This window comes from Notechis scutatus, chromosome Z, assembly GCF_049901735.1.
Source record: "Notechis scutatus isolate UNSWTSFEM ecotype Mainland chromosome Z, rNotScu1.2, whole genome shotgun sequence".
NCBI lineage: Eukaryota > Metazoa > Chordata > Lepidosauria > Squamata > Elapidae > Notechis > Notechis scutatus.
Window position 1 is genome coordinate 58559190 of NC_142025.1, and position 20704 is coordinate 58579893.

At 41.4% G+C, this 20704-nt stretch overlaps 1 protein-coding gene across 4 annotated transcripts in view; it reads left to right on the forward strand.

The window, feature by feature from the left end:
* Nucleotides 1-20704, forward strand: part of CDCP1 (CUB domain containing protein 1) — a 65405-nt gene that overhangs the window by 21271 nt on the left and 23430 nt on the right. Inside the window, exon 1 of one of the 4 annotated variants that reach the window (XM_087945574.1) lies at nucleotides 18923-18947. The exons of the other annotated variants lie outside the window; for them this stretch is intronic. Coding sequence (XP_087801700.1) covers nucleotides 18938-18947 — 10 coding nt within the window. The 5' untranslated portion in view covers nucleotides 18923-18937. Of the gene's footprint in view, nucleotides 1-18922; nucleotides 18948-20704 lie in introns of those variants that run through there. 4 annotated transcript variants of the gene reach the window in all.

Below are 20704 nucleotides of genomic sequence, written 5' to 3' on the forward strand. Positions count from 1 at the left end.
CTAGAAGTGGTGCCATTTTAAACACTATTAAACAACCACCCAATTGATTTTAGTCATTTAAATAGCCAAAAATCCAATAATCACCAAATAATCCAAAGCTGTTTCTTTTTGCTTCTTTTTTCCACTTTCTCTTCCTGGGGTTCTATTATTTTGTTACCAAGTTTCAGTTGAAGTGTATCTTTTAGGAATCTTGTTAAGGTTTCACTCTAAATTCCTTTTAGTTCCAGGCAGTCTCCTCCATTTTCCAGATCCTGCCCTTTTATTCTTTTTCTCTCCCTTCCTGCTTTTAAAAGTTTTTAAATATCCAAAAAGCTTTATTATCCCTTTGACCTTTTATTTTCAGCTTAAATGCCTAATAATATCAAGGTAGTTTTTTGTCAATTTCTTAATTAAGTCTCTTAGTTATCAGTATAAGGAAGGGAGGAAGAAAAAAACCAACCCAAATCCTTTCCCTTCCCTCTCTCCTTCGCTGCTTCAAAATCTTCTTTGGAAATAATGTTATTTTTATAGTTTAAATTCCAGGGTACCTTACGTTGTTGCTTTTTCAGTTTAACCTGGTCAGCCAAAACTTTCTCTTCTTATCTTCCTCCTGCACTTTCTTTTCTGGTCGAGTTCTTCTTTGAGGTGGCCATTTCTGACCACCACTACAACCGCCTTCGGGAAAGGGAGTTGTGGCTAGCTGGGGAGAAGAGATGCGGCTCTCCTCGATCCTGCTGGCAGTCTCCCCCCTCTTCACCAGCTCTAATGGGGTGGATTAGCCCCGAAACCAGCCGGCTCGGGGCGCTCCGGCGGCGAACATGGATCGAAACCGTGCATGATCGCGGATTTTGGTCCGTTGCCGAAGAGGCTCAAACCGGTTTTGTTATGCAGGGAGACACTACCAGTACAGAGCTCTACCATTCGGTCTGTCCTCAGCACCAAGGACTTTCACCAAGGTACTGGCAACAGTAGCAGCCTCCCTCAGGACAAAGCCCATAGGGATCCAGTGCTACTTGAATGACATATTAATACAGTTAACATCGACTCTAAGAGCAAAGAACAATCTAGAAATCACAATACAAACATTACAAGAACATGGCTTTTCGGTGAATTTCGAAGAGCCACTTAGAACCGACAAGGCGTTTACAACACTTAGGAGCTGTAATAGACACCAACTTCTGTCAGATTTTCCTGTCATGGGGAAGACAGGACAGCATAAGGTCATCAATAAATCAAGTGAGCACAGCCCCAGGGGTGACCCTGGACTTGCTGTCACAAATATTAGGGAAGATGATATCGTGCATCTCGATAGTACCTTGGGCCAGACTGCACGCAAGGACCTTGCAGTGGTTTCTATTACCTTACCAGAGAGCAAGCAAGGGCAATACAGGAACCAAGGCAAGTCCCCCCCGAGTGAAGCAGTCACTCCAGTGGTGGAGATCACAGGCAGTGATGAGGGGCTGTGGGTTCAAGGAACCCACCCAACTGACTATCACAACAGATGCAAGTTTAGTAGGCTGGGGGGGCCACAGTCAGAACCAGATTACACAGGGTCAGTGGTCTCAGTCAGACCTCAAGAACAACAACAACTGGTTGGAGCTCAGGGCATCTCACCTGGCTCTAAGGGCCTTCAGGTCAGTGATAGTGGGACAGCATGTGTTGATCCTGACAGACAACGTGACCACCAAGGTTCATATCAACAGGCAGGGGGGTACTCACTCCCTAGCACTCATGCAAGAAGCAGAGTGATTGCGCCACTGGGCGGAGAAACGCCTTCTATAGATCAGGGCAGAACACATATCAGGAATGGAAAATGTTCAGGCAGATTGGCTCAGAAGAACAACGATCGACCACTCAGAGTGGTGCCTACACCTGGACATGTTCAGGGAACTGTCGCGCAGATTTGGGAGAGCAGTCCTGGACCTGTTTGCGATGCCAGCAAATGTACAACTCCCGAGATTCCCAACGCAGGGAGCAGAAGGAACCAATGCGCTCCGAGGAGCATGGCCAAAGAGTTTGCTCTATGCATTTCCCCCACTCCCATTGGTACCAAGGGTAATCAAGAAAGTGATAGAAGAGGGGGCGGAGGTTTTAATGGTAGCACCTCACTGGCCCAGGAGGTCTTGGTACGTGGATCTGGTAGATCTGTCGGTATCCAGACCATGGAGAATTCCCCCAGACAAGGTAGAGCTGAGTCAGGGAGCCATACGACACCCAGAGCCACAATGGCTTCAACTAACAGTATGGCACTTGAGAGGGCCATGCTAAAGTGTTGAGTGTTCAGACAAGGTAATACAGGCACTCCAGGCATTCAGGAGACCATCAACCAACAGAATTTATGATGCTACTTGGAGACCATTTGGAATCTGGTGTTCCAAGAAACAAATAGATCCAATCACAGTGTTACTCAGGTGCTGGATTTTCTCCAGCCTGGAGAAGGGTTTAAACCCTAACACCTTACGGAGGCAAGTAGCTTCACAGTTGGGTTGCAGGACCTCGGGAGTCCTTCTCACGACATCCCCTAATCCGCACGTTCATCAGGGGAGCAACCAATCTAAAGCCACCAGTGATACACAGGTACCCTACTTGGGACTTGACAAGGGTGCTAAGGGCACTCATGACTGAGCCCTTTGAACCGCTGAGGTCAGTAGGATTACCCTCACCCTTAAGGTAGCCTTCCTAATAGCCATTACATCAGCCAGAAGAATATCAGAGTTGGCAGCATTATCCATGAGGGAGGACCTCTGTATAGTCCACCCGGACAGGGTAGTATTAAGATTAGACCCGACCTTTATCCCAAAGATCAATTCTACGTTCCATAGAGCACAGGAGTTAGTACTACCAGATTTCTGCCTGGAACTGGTCCATAGCCTAGAAAGGAAATGGCACTCCTTGGATGTAAGGAGAGCTATACACATTTATATTAAGAGAACAAGGCTCATTAGAAAAATGGAGGCATTGTTCATTTCATTTAGACCAAGCTTGTTGGGACAAAAGGTTTCACCATCAACCATAGGCAGATGGATCAGGACATGTATCACAAAAGCTTATGAAAGCCAATCATTGCAGTTGCCGGGTAACATAACGATATATTCAACCAGGAGTGCAGCCTCATCAGTGGCATGGAACACACAGGCCTTGATTGAAGAGATCTGTAGGGCAGCAACATGGTCATCGCCATCTCCATTCATCAGAAATTATAAACTGAATACATTTGCATCAGTGGAAGTATCCTTTGGAAGAAGGGTGCTACAAAGAGTTCACATGGAGATGGGGGCTCGGGACGAGTTGGCCCACCCTCAGGACAATTAGTTTGGGTACATCCCACACTTTGGATTCTCCAACCCGTACAATTGAGAAAGAGCGTTGGTCTTACCTGAGATGTATCTTCTAGTTGTACAGGAGGAGAATCCAAATTCCACCCTTAGATAGTTAGTCCCGAGCACGGAACGGTCAAGAAACAAAACCAAGAACTCTCCAAGTCAATCGTCAGCCTTCATCAAAAACTGGGCATGTGCAGTGGAAAGGGGGCTGGGCTAAACTTTGATTGACTCTGTCTTTAAGCAGGGAAGCGGGAGACAGCCCACGCTTTGAATTCTCCTCCCATACAACTAGATGTGTCTCAGGTATGATCAACGCTCTTTCTTGCAGAATCATTTGAACCATTAAACAAAATCTCATTACAATCTTCCATATTTCGTACTCTAAAAATAGTTCTCATTTTGCAACATAAAATTGACATTTCTAACACAGAGGTCCCAAAATATAATGACATATAATAAGAGGCATGAAATTGCATTTTTTAGTACTACCATATTTTGCTTACTAATTGTCTTGATTCTGCACATATTTATCATGCTGAACATACCAAGGTTTCATTTGTTCGCTGGGAAAATCCAGATTCTTCAATTCTGGGTTTGGAAAGCTTCCTTACTCCTAAAATAAATAGAGGCAAGCAGAACAGAGTCTGATACTTTTGCACAAATTTAAATAGTTCTGATAAATCCTGATAAGAATATTTTGGATGTTCTGAACCACAGTGTCCAGAGTAGTGGTTGGACTATGCAAGAAATTATGGAAAAACAGTAAGAAAAATATCTATAATGTGAGTAAGTCTAGTACAGTGTCATAATCTGCATTAAGGATAAGCTGTGTTGTATCAGTTAATTATGGTGGGTATTTGAGTAAAAGCATAGCTTCATGTTGACTATATTATGTGGCATTATGATTAAGCCTTTGAAAGGTTTTGCCCCAAATTCCCAAAGGATATGAGTTGTTTTTCTGAAAAGTGACTTTCACTGGATAAAGAACCCCACATTCCTATTCATTTAAACCAAAATGTTCTACTTCCTACAGTAGAAAACATTGTTTTGGGAAGTTCTGAACTGAAATGCAAAGCTTTCCAGCTTTGTCCTGCAATCTAGAGCTAACTATGGTTGATTATAAATAACATAATTATGCTCTGTAATAACTGACATGGCTAACAATCCCTGACAAGTATAACCTTTATGTCTTCTGAAATATTTTTAAGCATATGTAGCCTTTATAGCTAATACTGTTTCTTTAAGTGGTAAGTTTTGTTCCTTTATAAAGCATTTAAAAAAGTTCTTTCTGGCATAATAGCCTAAAGCTGTCATAAGCTTTCTGGACATTTTGAATTTTTATATATGCCAGTCCCAGTCAGCATGGCCAATGGCAAGAGGTTTGTTTATTTATTAAATTTATATGCCTCTTATCTTATTGTTTGGGATGACTCTGGGCTGCTTGAAATGTAATAAAAATAGAGATATAAAAACTATTTAAAAAATAAAAGCATATTAAAATTACAAGAGATTAAATATGGAATAAAAGACAATGAGTTTAGAGTGGGTCCACTCTAAGCAGTGGTGCCTTCTCTGTCACTGCACCAACCACATCCAGCCTGAGGTAATGAAATATGTGGTGTAAAACACCAAATTTTCCGTTTCTGAGTTGAACCAATCAATAATGTGGAAACTTGGGGTCAAATTACCACTTGATTTCACTGGATGGCTTAATGCCAATTATTTTAAGTTTTGCCTTAATTTACTTTGTAAAGTTCTTCCAAGGCTGGGGATTTCAAGGCATGTACACTGTCTTACGCAGAATAGAATTTACATGATGTACAGGTAATCCTTGAATTTCAACAGTTCAATTAGCAACCATTCAAAATCATGACATAACCCCCCAAAATACATACAACACAGTCCCATAGTTATAAATGTTACAGCACCATGGCAGTTGTTCACACTTATGAACATTTGCCCTGCCTATTCTCCCACTCCCAGGTCTCCACAGGACTGGGCCTGTGGAGACTTACCTTGAGACAATCTAGCAAGTTGTCGGTTCCTTGCCTACTCAGGTGCATTCGTGGAGAGCAGAGGCTTAAAGTAGTGCAAGTTCACGTGAGATCAGTAAATTCGTAGATCAATTCTCTGTGAATGCACTGGAACAGGCAAAGGAATCAACTGCTCACTAGATTATCGCAAGATAAATGAAACTCCACAGGCCCAGTGATCTCGCATTACTTTAGCCTTGGTTCACAGAGAACAGAGGCCTGCATGAGATCTGTGGCAAAAGGCTTTGCAAATGGAGGGAAGGCCTCTCCGTTTGCAAAGCCTTTTGTCTTAGATCTCATGCAGGCCTGGGTTCGCCAAGAACAGAGGCCTAAGGTAGTACGAGATTAGTGGGCCTGTGGAGACTCATTTATCTTGTGACAGTCTAAGGAGCTGTCAATTCCTTTGCCTGCTCTTGTGCATTCACAGAGAATTGATCTATGAAATCTACTGATCTTGTGTGAACACGCACTACTTCAGGCCTCTGTTCTCAGCAAACCAAGACTTGTTTCAGATCAATACAAGAGCATTTGCAAGTTGACAAGACTTTGGAGCAGTGAAATCACTTTACTTAAGCCTCCCATTAGCTTGCAAATGCTTTTCTTACTGAAACTGGAAACAGGAAAGGAAACCACGGCAGAGGGGCTGGAGAAGAGACAGCTCACTAGATCTTCACAAGGTAAGGGAACCGGCGTAATAGGATGGGAGGAGCAATTGTAGGGACCCCAGAGGAGGGAGCATGAGGTATCTCTGTGGGTCAAGGGAGACCTTGGGTGTTCTGAAGCTAGCCACACACCCCCATAGCCTTCTCCACCCTAAGATTTCTCATGTGCACTTAATGACCTGTTGTGACTGAAAGGATCGATCCTGCTGTGAGTTTTGACTCTGATGACTCTGAGGATGAAAGGCTGGAGCCTGCTGAGAATTTGGAGTCTGAATTATTAGAAGACACAGATGTGAGCCAGGGGGATGAGAGGTTATCACACAGACACTCTTCGCCTGAACACTCGACCTCATTCATGCCAGCAATTGATCCACAAAATGAGTCAGAAGAGTCGAGCGAGGAAGCTGAAAGATCGTGGCTTGATGCCAGAACCAGAAGGAGGCTGAAACGTCAAGCTGTGAGGAGGCATCAAGCCAGACATTGATTTAGGGGAGATTGACACGCCCATCTAGGTGGTTTACGGAGGCAAACTCAGTTAGAAGGAGGAGGGCGAGTCAGTAATTAGCACGTTGCCTCAAGGAGCATAAAAGGACACAGCTGTGTGGGGGAAGATTGTCAGGAACAAAGTGTCTGATTGCGTGAAGAGGTTTTCAACAGAGGCTCTGAGGTTCGAGAATTTGTGCCAGGACTGTTTTGCTGAACAGAGCGTGTATTATTGCTGTGGAATATAAATTATGACAGCCGTTATCTTGTAAGACTCCTTTCTGTTGGATTTAAGTTTTGGAACGGCTGCTTTTGGTTTTGTGTTGTTTGAACTCTGAAGGGGGAGCCATAACATTTGATTATGTGCATTTGATTAGCAAATGTGTGGGTGAAAGGAAGTGATCATGTTCATTTGATGTGATTTACCCCAATGAATCTTCAGATTCATTACAAATACAATTGGCAAGCTCCATTACATTCGTAACTTGAGGATTACCTGTACACACATTCATGAGTGATGTTTAGTATATTTTGGGCTTTCAGAAGAACCAGTGAAAAATTGGTTCTGCCACTTGGCATAGTGGCATACAACCTCACTTTTTTGAGGTGATTCTACCTCTGCAGTGGTTGTAAGTATGAAAAATGGTCATAAGTACTAGTTTTTTCAGTACTAGTGTAATTTCAAGTGCTCACTAAATGAACTATTGTAAATCAATAACTCCCTGTCTTGGAGATTCTCAATCAGCTAACCCTATAGTTGTTCCAAAGTTGCTTTTTCCAAAAGGCAACTGGACTTCCTTGGTTTTTTCCCTTGAAAGCATTTTGCTTGTCATCCAGGAAACTTTTTCAATTCTTCAGTGCAGTTGCTTTGTACCTTTGTGTCAAAGACTACTTGGTCATTAGAGGCTAGAAGAAGCTATAAAATTATATTGAAAACTTGGAATAAAAAGAAATTAAAGCTATAAACTAGCAGCCATTTACATGGGAGGAATGTCTTTTGCAGGTAGTTCTTGACTTACTCAACTGAGTCCAAAATTTCTGTTGCTAAGTGAGACATTTGTTAAGTGAATTTTGCCCATTTTACAATCTTTCTTACCACTCCTGTTAAGTAAATCATTGCAGTTGTTAAGAATAACATAGTTGTTAAGTGAACCTGGTTCTCCCATTGACTTTTCTTGTCAGAAGCTTGCAAAAGGCAGTTGCATGACTCTGGGAAACTGCAACCTTCATAAATACGAATCAGTTACTAGGCATCTGAATTTTGATCCCATGATCATGGGGATGCTGTTGTAAGTGTGAAAAAGTCATTTTTTTCAGTGCCAACGTAACTTTGAAAGGTCACTAAACAACTATTGTAAGTTGAGGAGTAGCCGTATTTTTAATAGATTTATACAGACTTATTGAGGTTTTGTTTCATATAATACAGATAATACTTGACTTACAACAGTTCATTTAGTGACTATTCAAAGTTACAGTGGAAGTGAAAAAAATGACTTATGATCATTTTCACACTTATGACTGTGCTGCATCCCCATGGTCATGTGATCAAAATTTGGATGTTTGGCCATTGATTCATATTTAGGAAGATTGCGGTATCTTAGGGTCATGTGATCACCTTTTGCAATCTACTGAAGAGCAAAATCAATGGGGAAAGCCAGATTCAACCTCAGTGATTCACTTAACTGGCAAGAAAGGTCATAAAATGGGGCAAAACTCATTTAACAAATGTCTCACTTGGCAACAAATTTTGTGCTCAATTGTGGTCATAAGTCGAGGACTACCTATATTGCACTTTGTGCGGATTTCACTGTACCAGCTGTGAATGAAATATCAGCAGGGTTTTATAAAGTTCTATAGGTATTCCTTCTGGGCCTGGGGTTTTATTGTTCTTTTGTTTTTATCCCACCTCCACCATTTCCATCATCGTTATTTTTTCATTTAACATCATTTTTTATCTCTTCGGTTTTGCTTAACTCTTTCTTATACAAATATTCTTTAACATTTTTATGTTTTCCTGACTATTTAGATTCCTACAAAAATTATTGAATAATTTTCCTTTTCTCTTCTGTTCTATGACATATATCAGCATGGTCTCCTTTCTTTTTCTGACCTATGAATCCCTATTGTTCAAAAACTACCAGATACTTTGCAGATATTTAGATTATGTTTAGCACATTTCTACCAGTTATAATTGGCTGGGTTCATTTGAAGTCTAAATTGTGGGAAGTGCATCGTACTGGCTCGATAATGAGAATTGCACTGAAGGGAAGTAATGAGTATCTACAGTGGCTTGTTTTCTTTCTTTTGCCTGTAGAAGTAATTTTCAGAGCTCCAACCATTTTGTCTGTGGGACAGGTTTAATATAAACATTGTGTAAATCCTCAAAATGGCTTGTTTTGTAAAAAAAATTGTTGACGGTTTTGAAACCATGATTTATGGTATAAGCACTTTGTGCCATAGTTTATGGCAAGTGCGATTTATTCAGTAGAGACAACCATGGTTTAATGTAATGTATGAACCTTCCCATTCCATGAATAGTAGCATCCCATTCCAAAACTCTGCAGTTATTTTCTGGTGCGAGGAGGAGCCCATTCCAAAATGGCCCAGACTTTTTCCAGGTCCATCTCTATCCCTTCATGCGATATGTGGTTACCCAAATAGTCCATTTTCTCTTGGTGAAATTCACACTTGGACAATTTAGCATACAGTTCAGCCGCCTGAAGTTTTTTCAGAACTCACCGCACTAATTTCATATGCTCCTCCCAGGTCTCTGAATAGATAAGGATGTTGTCAAGATAAACTGACACCTCTTTGTATAAATGTTCATGCATCACCTCATTTATCAGCTGCATGAATACGGCAGGGGCTCCTTGCAGACCAAACAGGAGAACATTGAATTGGAAACAACCCAAAGGGCAATTGAATGCAGTTTTCCATTCATCTCCTTCCTTAATTTGGACTCAGTAGTACACTTCTCTTAAATCAAGCTTGGTGAAAAAAATTTCCTTGGCAAGGTGAGCTAACATGTCCTTCATTAAGGGGAGTGGGTAAACATTTTCTAGGCATATTGCATTCAGATTCCGGTAGTCAACACATAAGCTAAGAGAGCTATCTTTCTTTTCTCAGAACAACAATGGAGCTGCCACTTGAGGCCTGGCAGGCTGGATGAAACCTTGCTCAAGGTTCTTATCAATGAACAAACACAATTCCTCTAATTCTTGCGGTGTCATCGAATATAATTTAGGCTTAGGGAGCTTCACCCCTGGCAGAATCTCAATGCTGCAATCTGTGGAGTGATGAGGGGAGAGTGCATTTGATGCTTTCTTGCTAAAAAACCTCCCTTAGGTCCCAATATTCTTCAGGGATTTTTTTCCTCCCCCACAATGCATTCGCTAGCCATCGACGCCCACTCCGTGGAATTCTGGGGCCTTACTAGAGACGGCTTCTCCCCTTCTGGTGGTTGATCAATGCATATGCGCAGCAGCTCTTTCCTCCAGTTCACTTGGGGATTCCATTTCCTAAGCCAGGGCAATCCAAGTAATAAGAGGCGCTCCATCCCAGGGGCCACAATAAAACAACAAGTCTTTCAATGTCTTCCCATAGACATTTCCATTGGCTCCATTATAAAATAAGCAGGGTCACCCCCAGCTACCGATCCATCTAGTTGGCAAAAGGCTATGGGAGTTTTTAAAGTTCTTAACCTCAGTTCCAATTTCTCCACAACTTCTGGGGTAATTACACATCTAGTACACCCAGAGACCATCAGGGCCAACATTCTCCCCTGGTGCCAGAGATGGGCACCCTTAATTCTACTGGGATGGTCATGGGACCCTTTTGAGGACTTACCAGTGGATCATCATCGGGAGTCGGATTCAGTTTCACCAGAAGGGATCGGAGTTCCCCTCTTCTTGGAGGACCGTACTCAACGACCTCCACTGCTTTCAGGGCTATTTTGTGCAGCTTGGCTGGGATTTTTTCAACTTTTTTCCTTCCTGCCAGTGTCCCCTTTGTATCCAGCTTAGCATGGCAATCTGCAGCTCAGTGACCTTCCTTCCTACATCGGAAGCAAACTATGGTTTTGGGTTTCATAGCTGATCCACCCTTTTGAACTTTAGGGGTCTCTCGGGGGTTGCTAGGAAAGGGCTTGCTCCAGCTGGGACCACCCCTGCATCTGTTTCTATTTAAATCAATTTCCACATCTGCAACCAACATGTACCAGAGCTGTAAGTCTCTAAGATCTCTACTGGAGATACAGCTTTGATAAACATCTTCATTCAGCCCATCCTTGAAAGCGTCTATCAGGGCTTCTTGGGACCACGCTCGTATATGGCATACCAGCTCTCTGAATTCCTGGGTGTGTTCAGCCACAGATCTTCGCTCCTGATTTATGGTTTTCATCCTAATTCTAGCCTTGCATTCAGCTAGAGGATCTTCAAAACGTGTGCGCAAGGCTGCCATAAACAGGTAGTAGTTCCTCAATTGAGAGACATCATTATGCAGGGTGACCATCCATTTTGCTGTGGTCCCCTCTAATACTATGGTGACACATCTCACCTTAACTGCCTCTGAGGTGAAATCATCACCATATTCCTCCATAGGGTTCCAAACTAGGAAGAATCCCAATTCCTTGGGATCCCCTCTGTATTTTACTTCCAGTAGAGGAACTTTTGGAATGTGGCGTCTCAGTGGGGCTGTTCCCCCCCCCCAGGGGGCGCTTGGGCTATGGCAGCTGTTTGAGCTGGGCTGGGCTGAGTTATGGGAATGGCCAGCAGAGCTCCAATTGCTTCTGCCTCCTTCCTCTCTCCCCCAGGCTCTTTACAGGTCAGCAATTCATACCTTTCTTCAGCTCTGCGACCCTCCATGGCCTCACTAAACAGATGCAAAGCTTGGGTCAGCAGATCTTTTTGGTTTTCCTCCTGCTACTCAGCTTCTCCACGCCAATGTCTGGCAGTCAACACCCCAGAGGGGGTTTCTTCTGGCAATTTCCATCCGACTCCCAGAGACCATTTGGGTTGGACCACCGGTTTCTCCTCAATGTGCAACCCCACCAGCAACTCAGCCTCCTCTTGAGTATTGAAAAGCTGTATTTCCAGCAGCCCCCAGATCTTCTTAATTGCTGGCTGAGTTAGACATTGTTTTTAGACCCCCTCAGAAGATAAAAAAAGTAAATTTCCAGGTGGGCTGGTAAAAACAGAGATCTTGTATAATGTCAGGTGTAGCTCCATTCAAAATCCAAGAAAGAAAACTTTAGGCTCCATTGTTATAGAGAAAAGGAGTTTTACTGAATTTGAAGTGGTAGCATCAAAAGAAATACAAGATCTGAGGCAATAGGCGCAATAATCACATGTAGAAAATTATCCCATGTTCCCACCCCCAATAGTTCAAACTGGCCATCCAGTCTGAGGTGTGTATAATGTCATGTGGGTGCATCTTCAGGTGGCATTTCACACATCTGGTATGTCAAGACTGTTGACATTTGCCTAGAGAGATAAGAGGCTACATTTGCGTAGTAAGCAAGTAAGCATAATCAAGATAGCATCCCAATTTTTGCAATATGCCAACTTCATCTTCCAGCACCCTTCCCCCCATGAAGCCCAATTATTCCCCCCGTTTCTATGGCAGCTGGAAAGAGAACAAGCAGAAGAAGGATTTTTGGAGGCTGACACCACTGTACAGATCCTTCAACTCTCAATCCAACTCTGTTCATCTGTTAAAGAAGGTGCTGGCATAGAAACCAGGTGTCAACTCATAAAATATTTCTCTGGTCTTTTTAGAGTTTCCCACAGAAAGGGAGGGGAGAGCAGTGCAGCAGCTTGCAAAACCGAAACTGCATTCCATAAATGTTTTCAAAGAGACCGAACTTTCTGCCACGCAAAATTCTAACTGGAGAGCATAATTGATGACTCTTGGCTATGGATGTGTCCCATTGGAGAATATGAATTATGATAGAACCAGGGGATAGGGGGGAAACTAGGGTCAAGGGTGACAATGAATTATGTGTCTGAGAGTTGGCTACACCCAAGCAGTGCCAGCATGTTAAGGAAGTTTGGCTCAAGATTTATGATTTAAATGGGGGTAACTGCCGGAATCCTGATACCAGGAGATTATGAGTTCTAGGTCTCACTTAGGCCTGAAAACCAGCTGGTTGATTTTGGGCCAGTTACTCTCTCAGCCCAACCCACATCATAGGGCTGTTGTGGGGAAAATAGAAGGTGGGAGAAATATTAGTTGCTTTGAATTAAATATAAAAAGGCAGAATAAAAATATAAAAGTTATAAGGCCAGAATTGAAAAACCACCAAATGGTTCAAAGTACAAATTGTACAAAAAGACAGAAGATCATATACTCCGCTCATGCAGGAAAATTGCACAAATTGATTATAAATAGAGGTAATCCCCGGGTTACGAGTGTCCCTTTAGTGAACATTTGAAGTTACATGATAAGTGCCCCCTAGTGTTGATGAACAAGTCCCAAAACTATGAATGTTGCAGCACCATAGAAGTTGTTACAAATAACTGCAGAGACTCTGTAACATTTGTCCTGTCTATTCCCCTCTACTCTGCACTTTGCTGGTCAAAACGGAGCTTTGGAAGGGCGAGCCTGTCCTTCTGACGCTCTGTTTTGGCCTGTGCAGGCTTCACCTGGCACTTTGCCAGCCAAACTGGAAGTTCAGAGGGGCGGGCTCATCCTGAATGGCCTTCCCTGAAATACCTCATGTTCACTTAACAAACCTCGATTAGCAAATGCATGGGCGAAAGGACTGATTACGTTCAAGGTACAAGAATTACTCCCACAAATTCTCGGGTTATGCATGACATGAGCAGGCTCCATTTCATTCATTACTCGAGGACTATCTGTAGTAACATTATATAGTCACCTAAATAATTCACTGGAATATCTATAAATTTACCGTGTGCCAGTAGTGAAAAATAGGTAGGAAATATACTTGAAAAAGTAGTTGAAAAGATGAGAGATAAAGTGTTGTGGGATTTCCAAATACAACAAACCTGATACTTCAGGTTTAAGTGTGATTGAAAATAAGAATGTGTGGACAATTGATGTAGCCACACAAGGAGATAGTAAAAGACAAGACAAAGAATTGGAGATCACAAAGTATCAAGATCTAAAAACTGAAGTTGAAAAATTATGATATACAGGTGAAACTCAAAAAATTAGAATATTGTGCAAAAGTTTATTTATTTCAGTAATGCAACTTAAAAGGTGAAACTAATATATGAGATAGACTCATTACATGCAAAGCAAGATAGTTCAAGGTGTGATTTGTCATAATTGCAATGATTATGGCTTACAGCTCATGAAAACCCCAAATCCACAATCTCAGAAAATTAGAATATTAAATGCAATCAATAAAACAAGGATTTTACATAGAACAATATCGGACCTCTGAAAAGTATAAGCATGCATATGTACTCAGTACTTGGTTTGGGCCCCTTTTGCAGCAATTACTGCCTCAATGCGGTGTGGCATGGAAGCTATCAGTCTGTGGCACTGCTGAGGTGTTATGGAAAACCAGGATCCTTCAATAGCGGCTTTCAGCTCTTCTGCATTGTTTGGTCTCATGTCTCTCATCTTTCTCTTGGCAATGCCCTATAGATTCTCTATGGGGTTCAGGTCAGGTGAGTTTGCTGGCCAATCAAGCACAGTAATCCCACGGCCATTGAACCAAGTTTTGGTGCTTTTGGCAGTGTGGGCAGGTGCCAAGTCTTGCTGGAAAATGAAGTCAGCATCCCCATAAAGCTTGTCTGCGGAAGGGAGCATGAAGTGCTTCAAAATCTCCTGGTAGATGGCTGTGTTGACCCTGGACTTAATGAAGTACAGTGGACCAACAACAGCAGATGACATGGCTCCCCAAATCAACACAGACTGTGGAAACTTCACACTGGACTTCAAGCATTTTGCAGTGTGTGCCTCTCGATTCTTCCTCCAGACTCTGGGTCCTTGGTTTCCAAATGAGATGCAAAAGTTGCTCTCATCAGAAAAGAGGACTTTGGACCACTGAGCAACAGACCAGTTCTGTTTTTCTTTAGCCCAGGTAAGACGCTTCTGACGTTGTTTGTTGTTCAGGAGCGACTTGACAAGAGGAATACGACATTTGAAGCCCATGTCCAGGATCCGTCTGTGTGTGGTGGCTCTTGATGCACTGACTCCAGCCTCAGTCCACTCCTTGTGAAAGTCCCCAACACTTTTGAATGGCCTTTTCCTGACAATCCTCTCCAGGCTGCGGTCATCCCTGCTGCTTGTGCACCTTTTTCTTCCACACTTTTCCCTTCCACACAACTTTCTATTAAGGTGCTTTGATACAGCACTTTGGGAACATCCAACTTCTTTTGCAATTACCTTTTGAGGCTTTCCCTCCCTATGGAGGGTGTCAATTATGGTTTTCTGCACAACTGTCAGGTCAGCAGTCTTTCCCATGATTGTGATTCCTACTGAACCAGACTGAGAGATCATTTAAAGGCTCAGGAACCCTTTGCAGGTGTTATGGCTTCATTAGCTGATTAGAGTGGGACACTTTGAGCCTAGAATATTTCACCTTTTCACAATATTCTAATTTTCTGAGATTGTGGATTTGGGGTTTTCATGAGCTGTAAGCCATAATCATCACAATTATGACAAATCACGGCTTGAACTATCTTGCTTTGCATGGAATGAGTCTATCTCGTATATTAGTTTTACCTTTTAAGTTGCATTCCTGAAATAAATGAACTTTTGCACGATATTCTAATTTTTCGAGTTTCACCTGTATATAAAAAATTTTTTGGATAGCACTTAGAAAATCTTCATGTTGACAAAATTTTCATCTATTAATTACAAAATGCCACTGTGCTTAAATCCACATATATACTACTATATCACAATATCCCAGATTCTTTGGAAGAACTTAATGTGTATGAAGGCCAATACCAGCTAAACAATTGACAGCTCTGATTTCACATTGTATATAATAATAATTATGCTTGATGACGCAAAAAACAAAAAATAGGACAAAGGAAAAACAATTGATTGTTTCCTAATCTTTCTTTCCATGGATTTTCTTCTGTGTTGAATTGCTTTCACATTGTCAAGGAGAAATGGAGGGATGGCAAATTCTAAACATGAGAACTTGGTTAGTGGAAGTCAGGTCTAATCAGCTAATCGTTTCTATCACTTATCAGTTATTCCATAATTGAAGGCTACATGTGGTTTATATCAGGTAAAACTAACTCTGGGTCTCTTCTCCTTCTATTCTCCAGGTTTGTTTGTATTAAGTTTCTAACATAAGACTAATTACAAAACATTTTATAAACACATAAATGATATTTTCCTGGTGAATGATTTTTAAATGATTTTTTCAGGAGCTTGCTGATGTCTTGAAAACATGTTAATCTTTGCATCTTTATGTGTGCATAAGCACACATACACAAAGTTTGCACAATATTATTCTCAAGAACATTGGAATACATTGTGAAAGCGAATGTTGCAACAGTTTCCTTTGCTTTTGCCAAGAGTAGACTTTCTAATAAACAGCCATATATTTGCCTTATTTTTCTTTATGTCTTATGAATTGTATTTCATTTTCACTTAGTATAATGTGATGTTAATGTAATGATATGAAGGATTGTTTTTTTCCAGCCACATCTATCTGACCCACAAGAACAGGGAGGCAGGGTATGTTACAGGTCCCCTCTGTTAAGGAGGTCCATATGGTGGGACCAAGAAGAAGGGCTTTCTTTATGGTCCCTGTGGAACATCATCCCTTTAGAAATCAGATCCCCCCCCCCAATCTTGTCACTCTTTTGAAAGGCCCTGAAGACATGGTTTTCCAATAAAGCAGGATATCCAAGGGTAATATGGAGTCCATCAAATAGTTGGTTTGATTGTTGACATTGAGATGTGAAGGGCGATTGGGTTTGTACTGGGGATTTTATTTCTATAAGTCACTATGAGTGAATTGGGCAGCAATGTAAATTTTCATAACTAAATAAGTGTTACTGCATATCTTTAGAATATAGGCAAATTATTTAAACTGCATTATCAATAAAATTCTCATCTACACCTACTTTCAATGTTCTTCACTATGGTTTGAAGTCAGATTTGCCAACATCAAGATTATATGTCTAAGCATATAAAGGAAAGACAAATAAAAAAAATGTGTCTACTTAATAAAATGTCTTTGGTGGAAGTGATCCATCCATCTTTCCTTGTTGCATCTTCCAACCTCCTTCCTATGCTTCTAGGTATTTGGACGATTTCTTCTGAATAGGGCCAGCTGTAGTAGGGGATTCCAAGGGGTAATTCATTGCTCTTTCATATTATATGAAAAAACAATCTTCCTTATTATATCTAATTGCAGGGTAGGGTATGATATGGTACAGAACTGTTGTATTGCTTGGGTTCACCTTTTCCCCCCTCCTCTTGCTTTTATCTAGAAAACTTTAAATGTATTCATGATATGAGTTAAGCCACTTTAATTTGCTTTCTTAGCTTTTAAGTTGCTTAATTTTGTATTGGGGGACAGGAGATGCAGCTTTGTGTGAGCACTCGCGCTCACCGCCACTTTTGCACCCAGTTCCAAACTGGCTGCAGCCCAGCACTAGACCATGGATCAGAAGTTGGGGACCCTGATCTTGAGGAGAGAAAACTCTCTCTCTTCCTCTCTCTCTGTGTATATGTGCATTCATGACTTCATATATCTGGTCTTAAAAGATAGTATGTTTGGGAAGAAAATGGAAAACCTATTAATTTAGAATTATTTTTGTGGTGCCTAATTATGATCAAAAGATACTCTTTATGAAGCGAAACATAGTGCTACTGGCACAGAACAGACAATCCTATCACTCCTCCACACAAGACACTTCTAGTACCCATTTCCACCTAGAGGAAGCCTGGCCAAAGTCGTAACACCAGCAGTCAGAGAGGAAGCACAGTTTCTGATTCTGCTTTACACTATTCCTTAACACAGGGATGTCAAACTTGTGACATTTCGTATCGGGACCTTTTTCCCCTTCGTTAAACCGGGCATGGATGTGACCAGCAGGTGACGCATCTGGCCGGGATGCATGTAGGCTGGGAGTTTGACAGCCCTGCCCTAATAGAAGCTATTAAAAAGCCACTGTTTATAGATTTCAAGCTATGGAACCTAAAGTGCCTGAAATTGCTATTTCATATGGCAGATGAACAGTCTGAGTCACCTGAAAGTTAAAACCAACCACAGTATAATGCTAATTGGTATTATGGCTTCACTAAAGCAATAAAATAGTGCTGTGTTTCCTTAATCCCCATCTGAGGGTCTGCTGAAGGTTTTATCGGGCCCATGCCAAGAAATTGCAGAGGAAGGGAAAGTGAAAAATGACAGCATTTGTTTGATTACTCTCAAAAGCAGACTTGGGCATGGAATCTTGTTAAGACTTGAGCATCTTGTTAAGAGTGGGAGATTTCTGAAAAGCTTTGGCTTCACTGCAGTGAAATAATTTCAGTTTCTTTACTGAATGACCTTGGTTTCCTTTATTGTTAAATGTTAACTGTATTTTGTTCACTTTAAAATTCAAATCCATTTAAGTATACTTTTGCTCAATTGACTTAATGGGATCATGAAGTCATGCACATGTCTGACACAAGTAGTAGCAAAGAAAGGAGTGCCATATCCAGATTACTCTTAAGATCTGTCCCATTTCCTAGGAAGTCTTTGATCTATTTTCCCCATAGGAAAAAGGGGAGAAAAAGAAGGAACGGATTTCATGTAATCACAATATTGAGGATTTGGACCAAACTAGATTTTTACTGAATGAGAGGTATTTAAAAATTGGAATTCTTCATATACTTCCTTTAATTTTAAAAAAAGGTGACAGTAAGTTACAAATATAATTGGAGGATAGCTCAGTGATAAAACTGAGGGGGAAAAGCCTATTTAACACTTTCCCTTCATGATTGTTTCATCCAAAAATCTTTTAGCTTCCCCCTCCACATTTTTTAGAGTGGGAAATTACTCAGATAGATAAAGAAAGAGCTGTGTTTAAGAAAGCAAAAAAAAAATCTTTTATTTCTTAACATTGCTTAAAGCAAATTCAGAATGTGTTGTACTTAAATAATTTATTATGCACTCCTATGGTATAGTACTATTATTATTTAAAACTACCTTTATTATTTTTGTAAATAATTCAATGCAGTGAACACACAGTACTCTTTTTTTTCCATTTTTGCAACAGCCTGTGAGTTGAGTTGGGCTGTAATAGAGTGACTGGCCCAAAATCACCCAGCCAGCTTGGCACTAGAAATATCTAGCTTTGCTATTAGGCTACAAAGAATATAAAATAATAATTCTAATAGTCAATATTTTTTGCTACTAGCTATAGGTTGGAGGTGATCTTTACATTTTCTTGCAGGTGATAATTAAAAGCAGTGGCTGTGTTGTGTCTTTTATGTTACTGTTCCTTTAAAGTACTGTAAACAATAAGAGATGAGATGTGGTGGGGAGAATTTATTTATTTATTAGAATTTGTCAAACAAAAGCAAGAATAAAATAATAAAAATACAATGACAGGGACGATAGGCACGTTAACTTATGCGCAGAAGTTAACTTATGCGCAGAAGTTCTACTAACCACTTACGTATGGTATGGTGTAAGGTCTATGGAAGTCAGTTTGTGACTGAAACTGTGAAATTCTTCTTTCTGTGGTTACAAGAGTCCCATGATTGGGGTGACTCCTGTCCTCGCTGATTGGACTGAGTCTGTCAAAGCTGTCTAAGCTCCGCCTCTGTTGCTGGCTCTTCCCCAGCTTTTGACTCAGTCTCTCAGCCAGGACGGACATGTTTTTCAGCAGCTCCACTTTCGGTTTCACTGGGAGTGGAGTTTTTTCTATTGCATTTGATTCTTTTTCACAGCAGAAATAGGTTAGTACCACAGGCCTTAGTTTCCCCGAGGGAACGGTCCAGACAACGTGGCAAAAAAAGAGTTTTTAACACCCTAGCCAAACTCAGCAGGCTGCTGGGGCTTTAGCCCCAAGCGTGCATGCCACGACAGTGTGGTAGCAGTTTGTGTGATCAGCAGGCAGGATTGGCCCACAAAACAGTTGATCTACATGTAGGCAATGGTTCTTTTCTACTTACTAATTGTAACAGGTTGTTAGTTTTAATTAGCACTTATCTGGTGATTATAAGAAAGTTGTGGGTGTTTAATGTAAAAATTACTTTTCTTTTTTGGAAAAAAATGTCACTTAAAAGATTGTGCTTTGATTTTTTTTTTTAATTGAGACAGTGGTAGCTTCCTCTTTAACATTGACCTTGGAGCCAATCTCTATCAAATTTGGGAGGCTTTCTGCATGAGATGAGGAAGTTGTTCTTTTTCTTCTTACTTCCTCCCTCTTTGCATTCTTCAGGATGGTTTTTCAGTAATGGAAAGAAAAATATGAGGAGTGTTGCACCTACATAAGTATATTTGCATTGTATTGAGTTTCTCTCAAACATGTCCAGGCAAATATGTAGAAAAAGAAAAGAAATTCATTCATTCAGATTGGATGGAGTCAGGGGTGGGATCCTACCGGCATAACAACTGGTTCACTTAGTGCACATGCACACCAAATGCGCATTTCATGCACGTGCACAATACACACACATGTGCATTACTTACAAATTACTGGGTCCAGCAAGTATTCACCTGCTCCAGCTGACGTGGCACTCAGCTGTGCCACGCAAAGGAGCTGAGGAGGACAAAACAGAGAATAAAAGACAGGTTAGAGCCCAGGCAGGTGGGTGGGCCAAACAGATGAGCAGAAGATAGTTGCAGCGAACCAGTTCAATGTCAGCTGCTCCTCGGAGCTACCAGTTCTATAAAACTGGGCCAAACCGGTAGCATCTCACCTCTGATAGGGGTAGAATAACATATATACAAAATAGTTGGTTCTGTCTCTCCTCCTCCTCTCCGTCCTTCCCTCCCTCAATACACAGTAACAGAGTTTTAAAGCATCTTAATAGTCTACCTCCGTAATGGTGAACCTATGGCACGCGTGGCACACAGAGCCATTTCTGCCGGCATGCAAAGGTTTCCCAGAAGAGCCCCACTGTACATGCACTCGCGCTCCCTGCCAGCCAGCTGATTGTTGGGTATCTGCCACACATGCATGGGGGGAGACGCATGTGCAGGAGACGCATGTGCAGGGGGTGGTGTGTGTGTGGGTTAGGCACATCAGCATGCAGTGCATGGGGGTGTGCACAGAGGCACATGGTG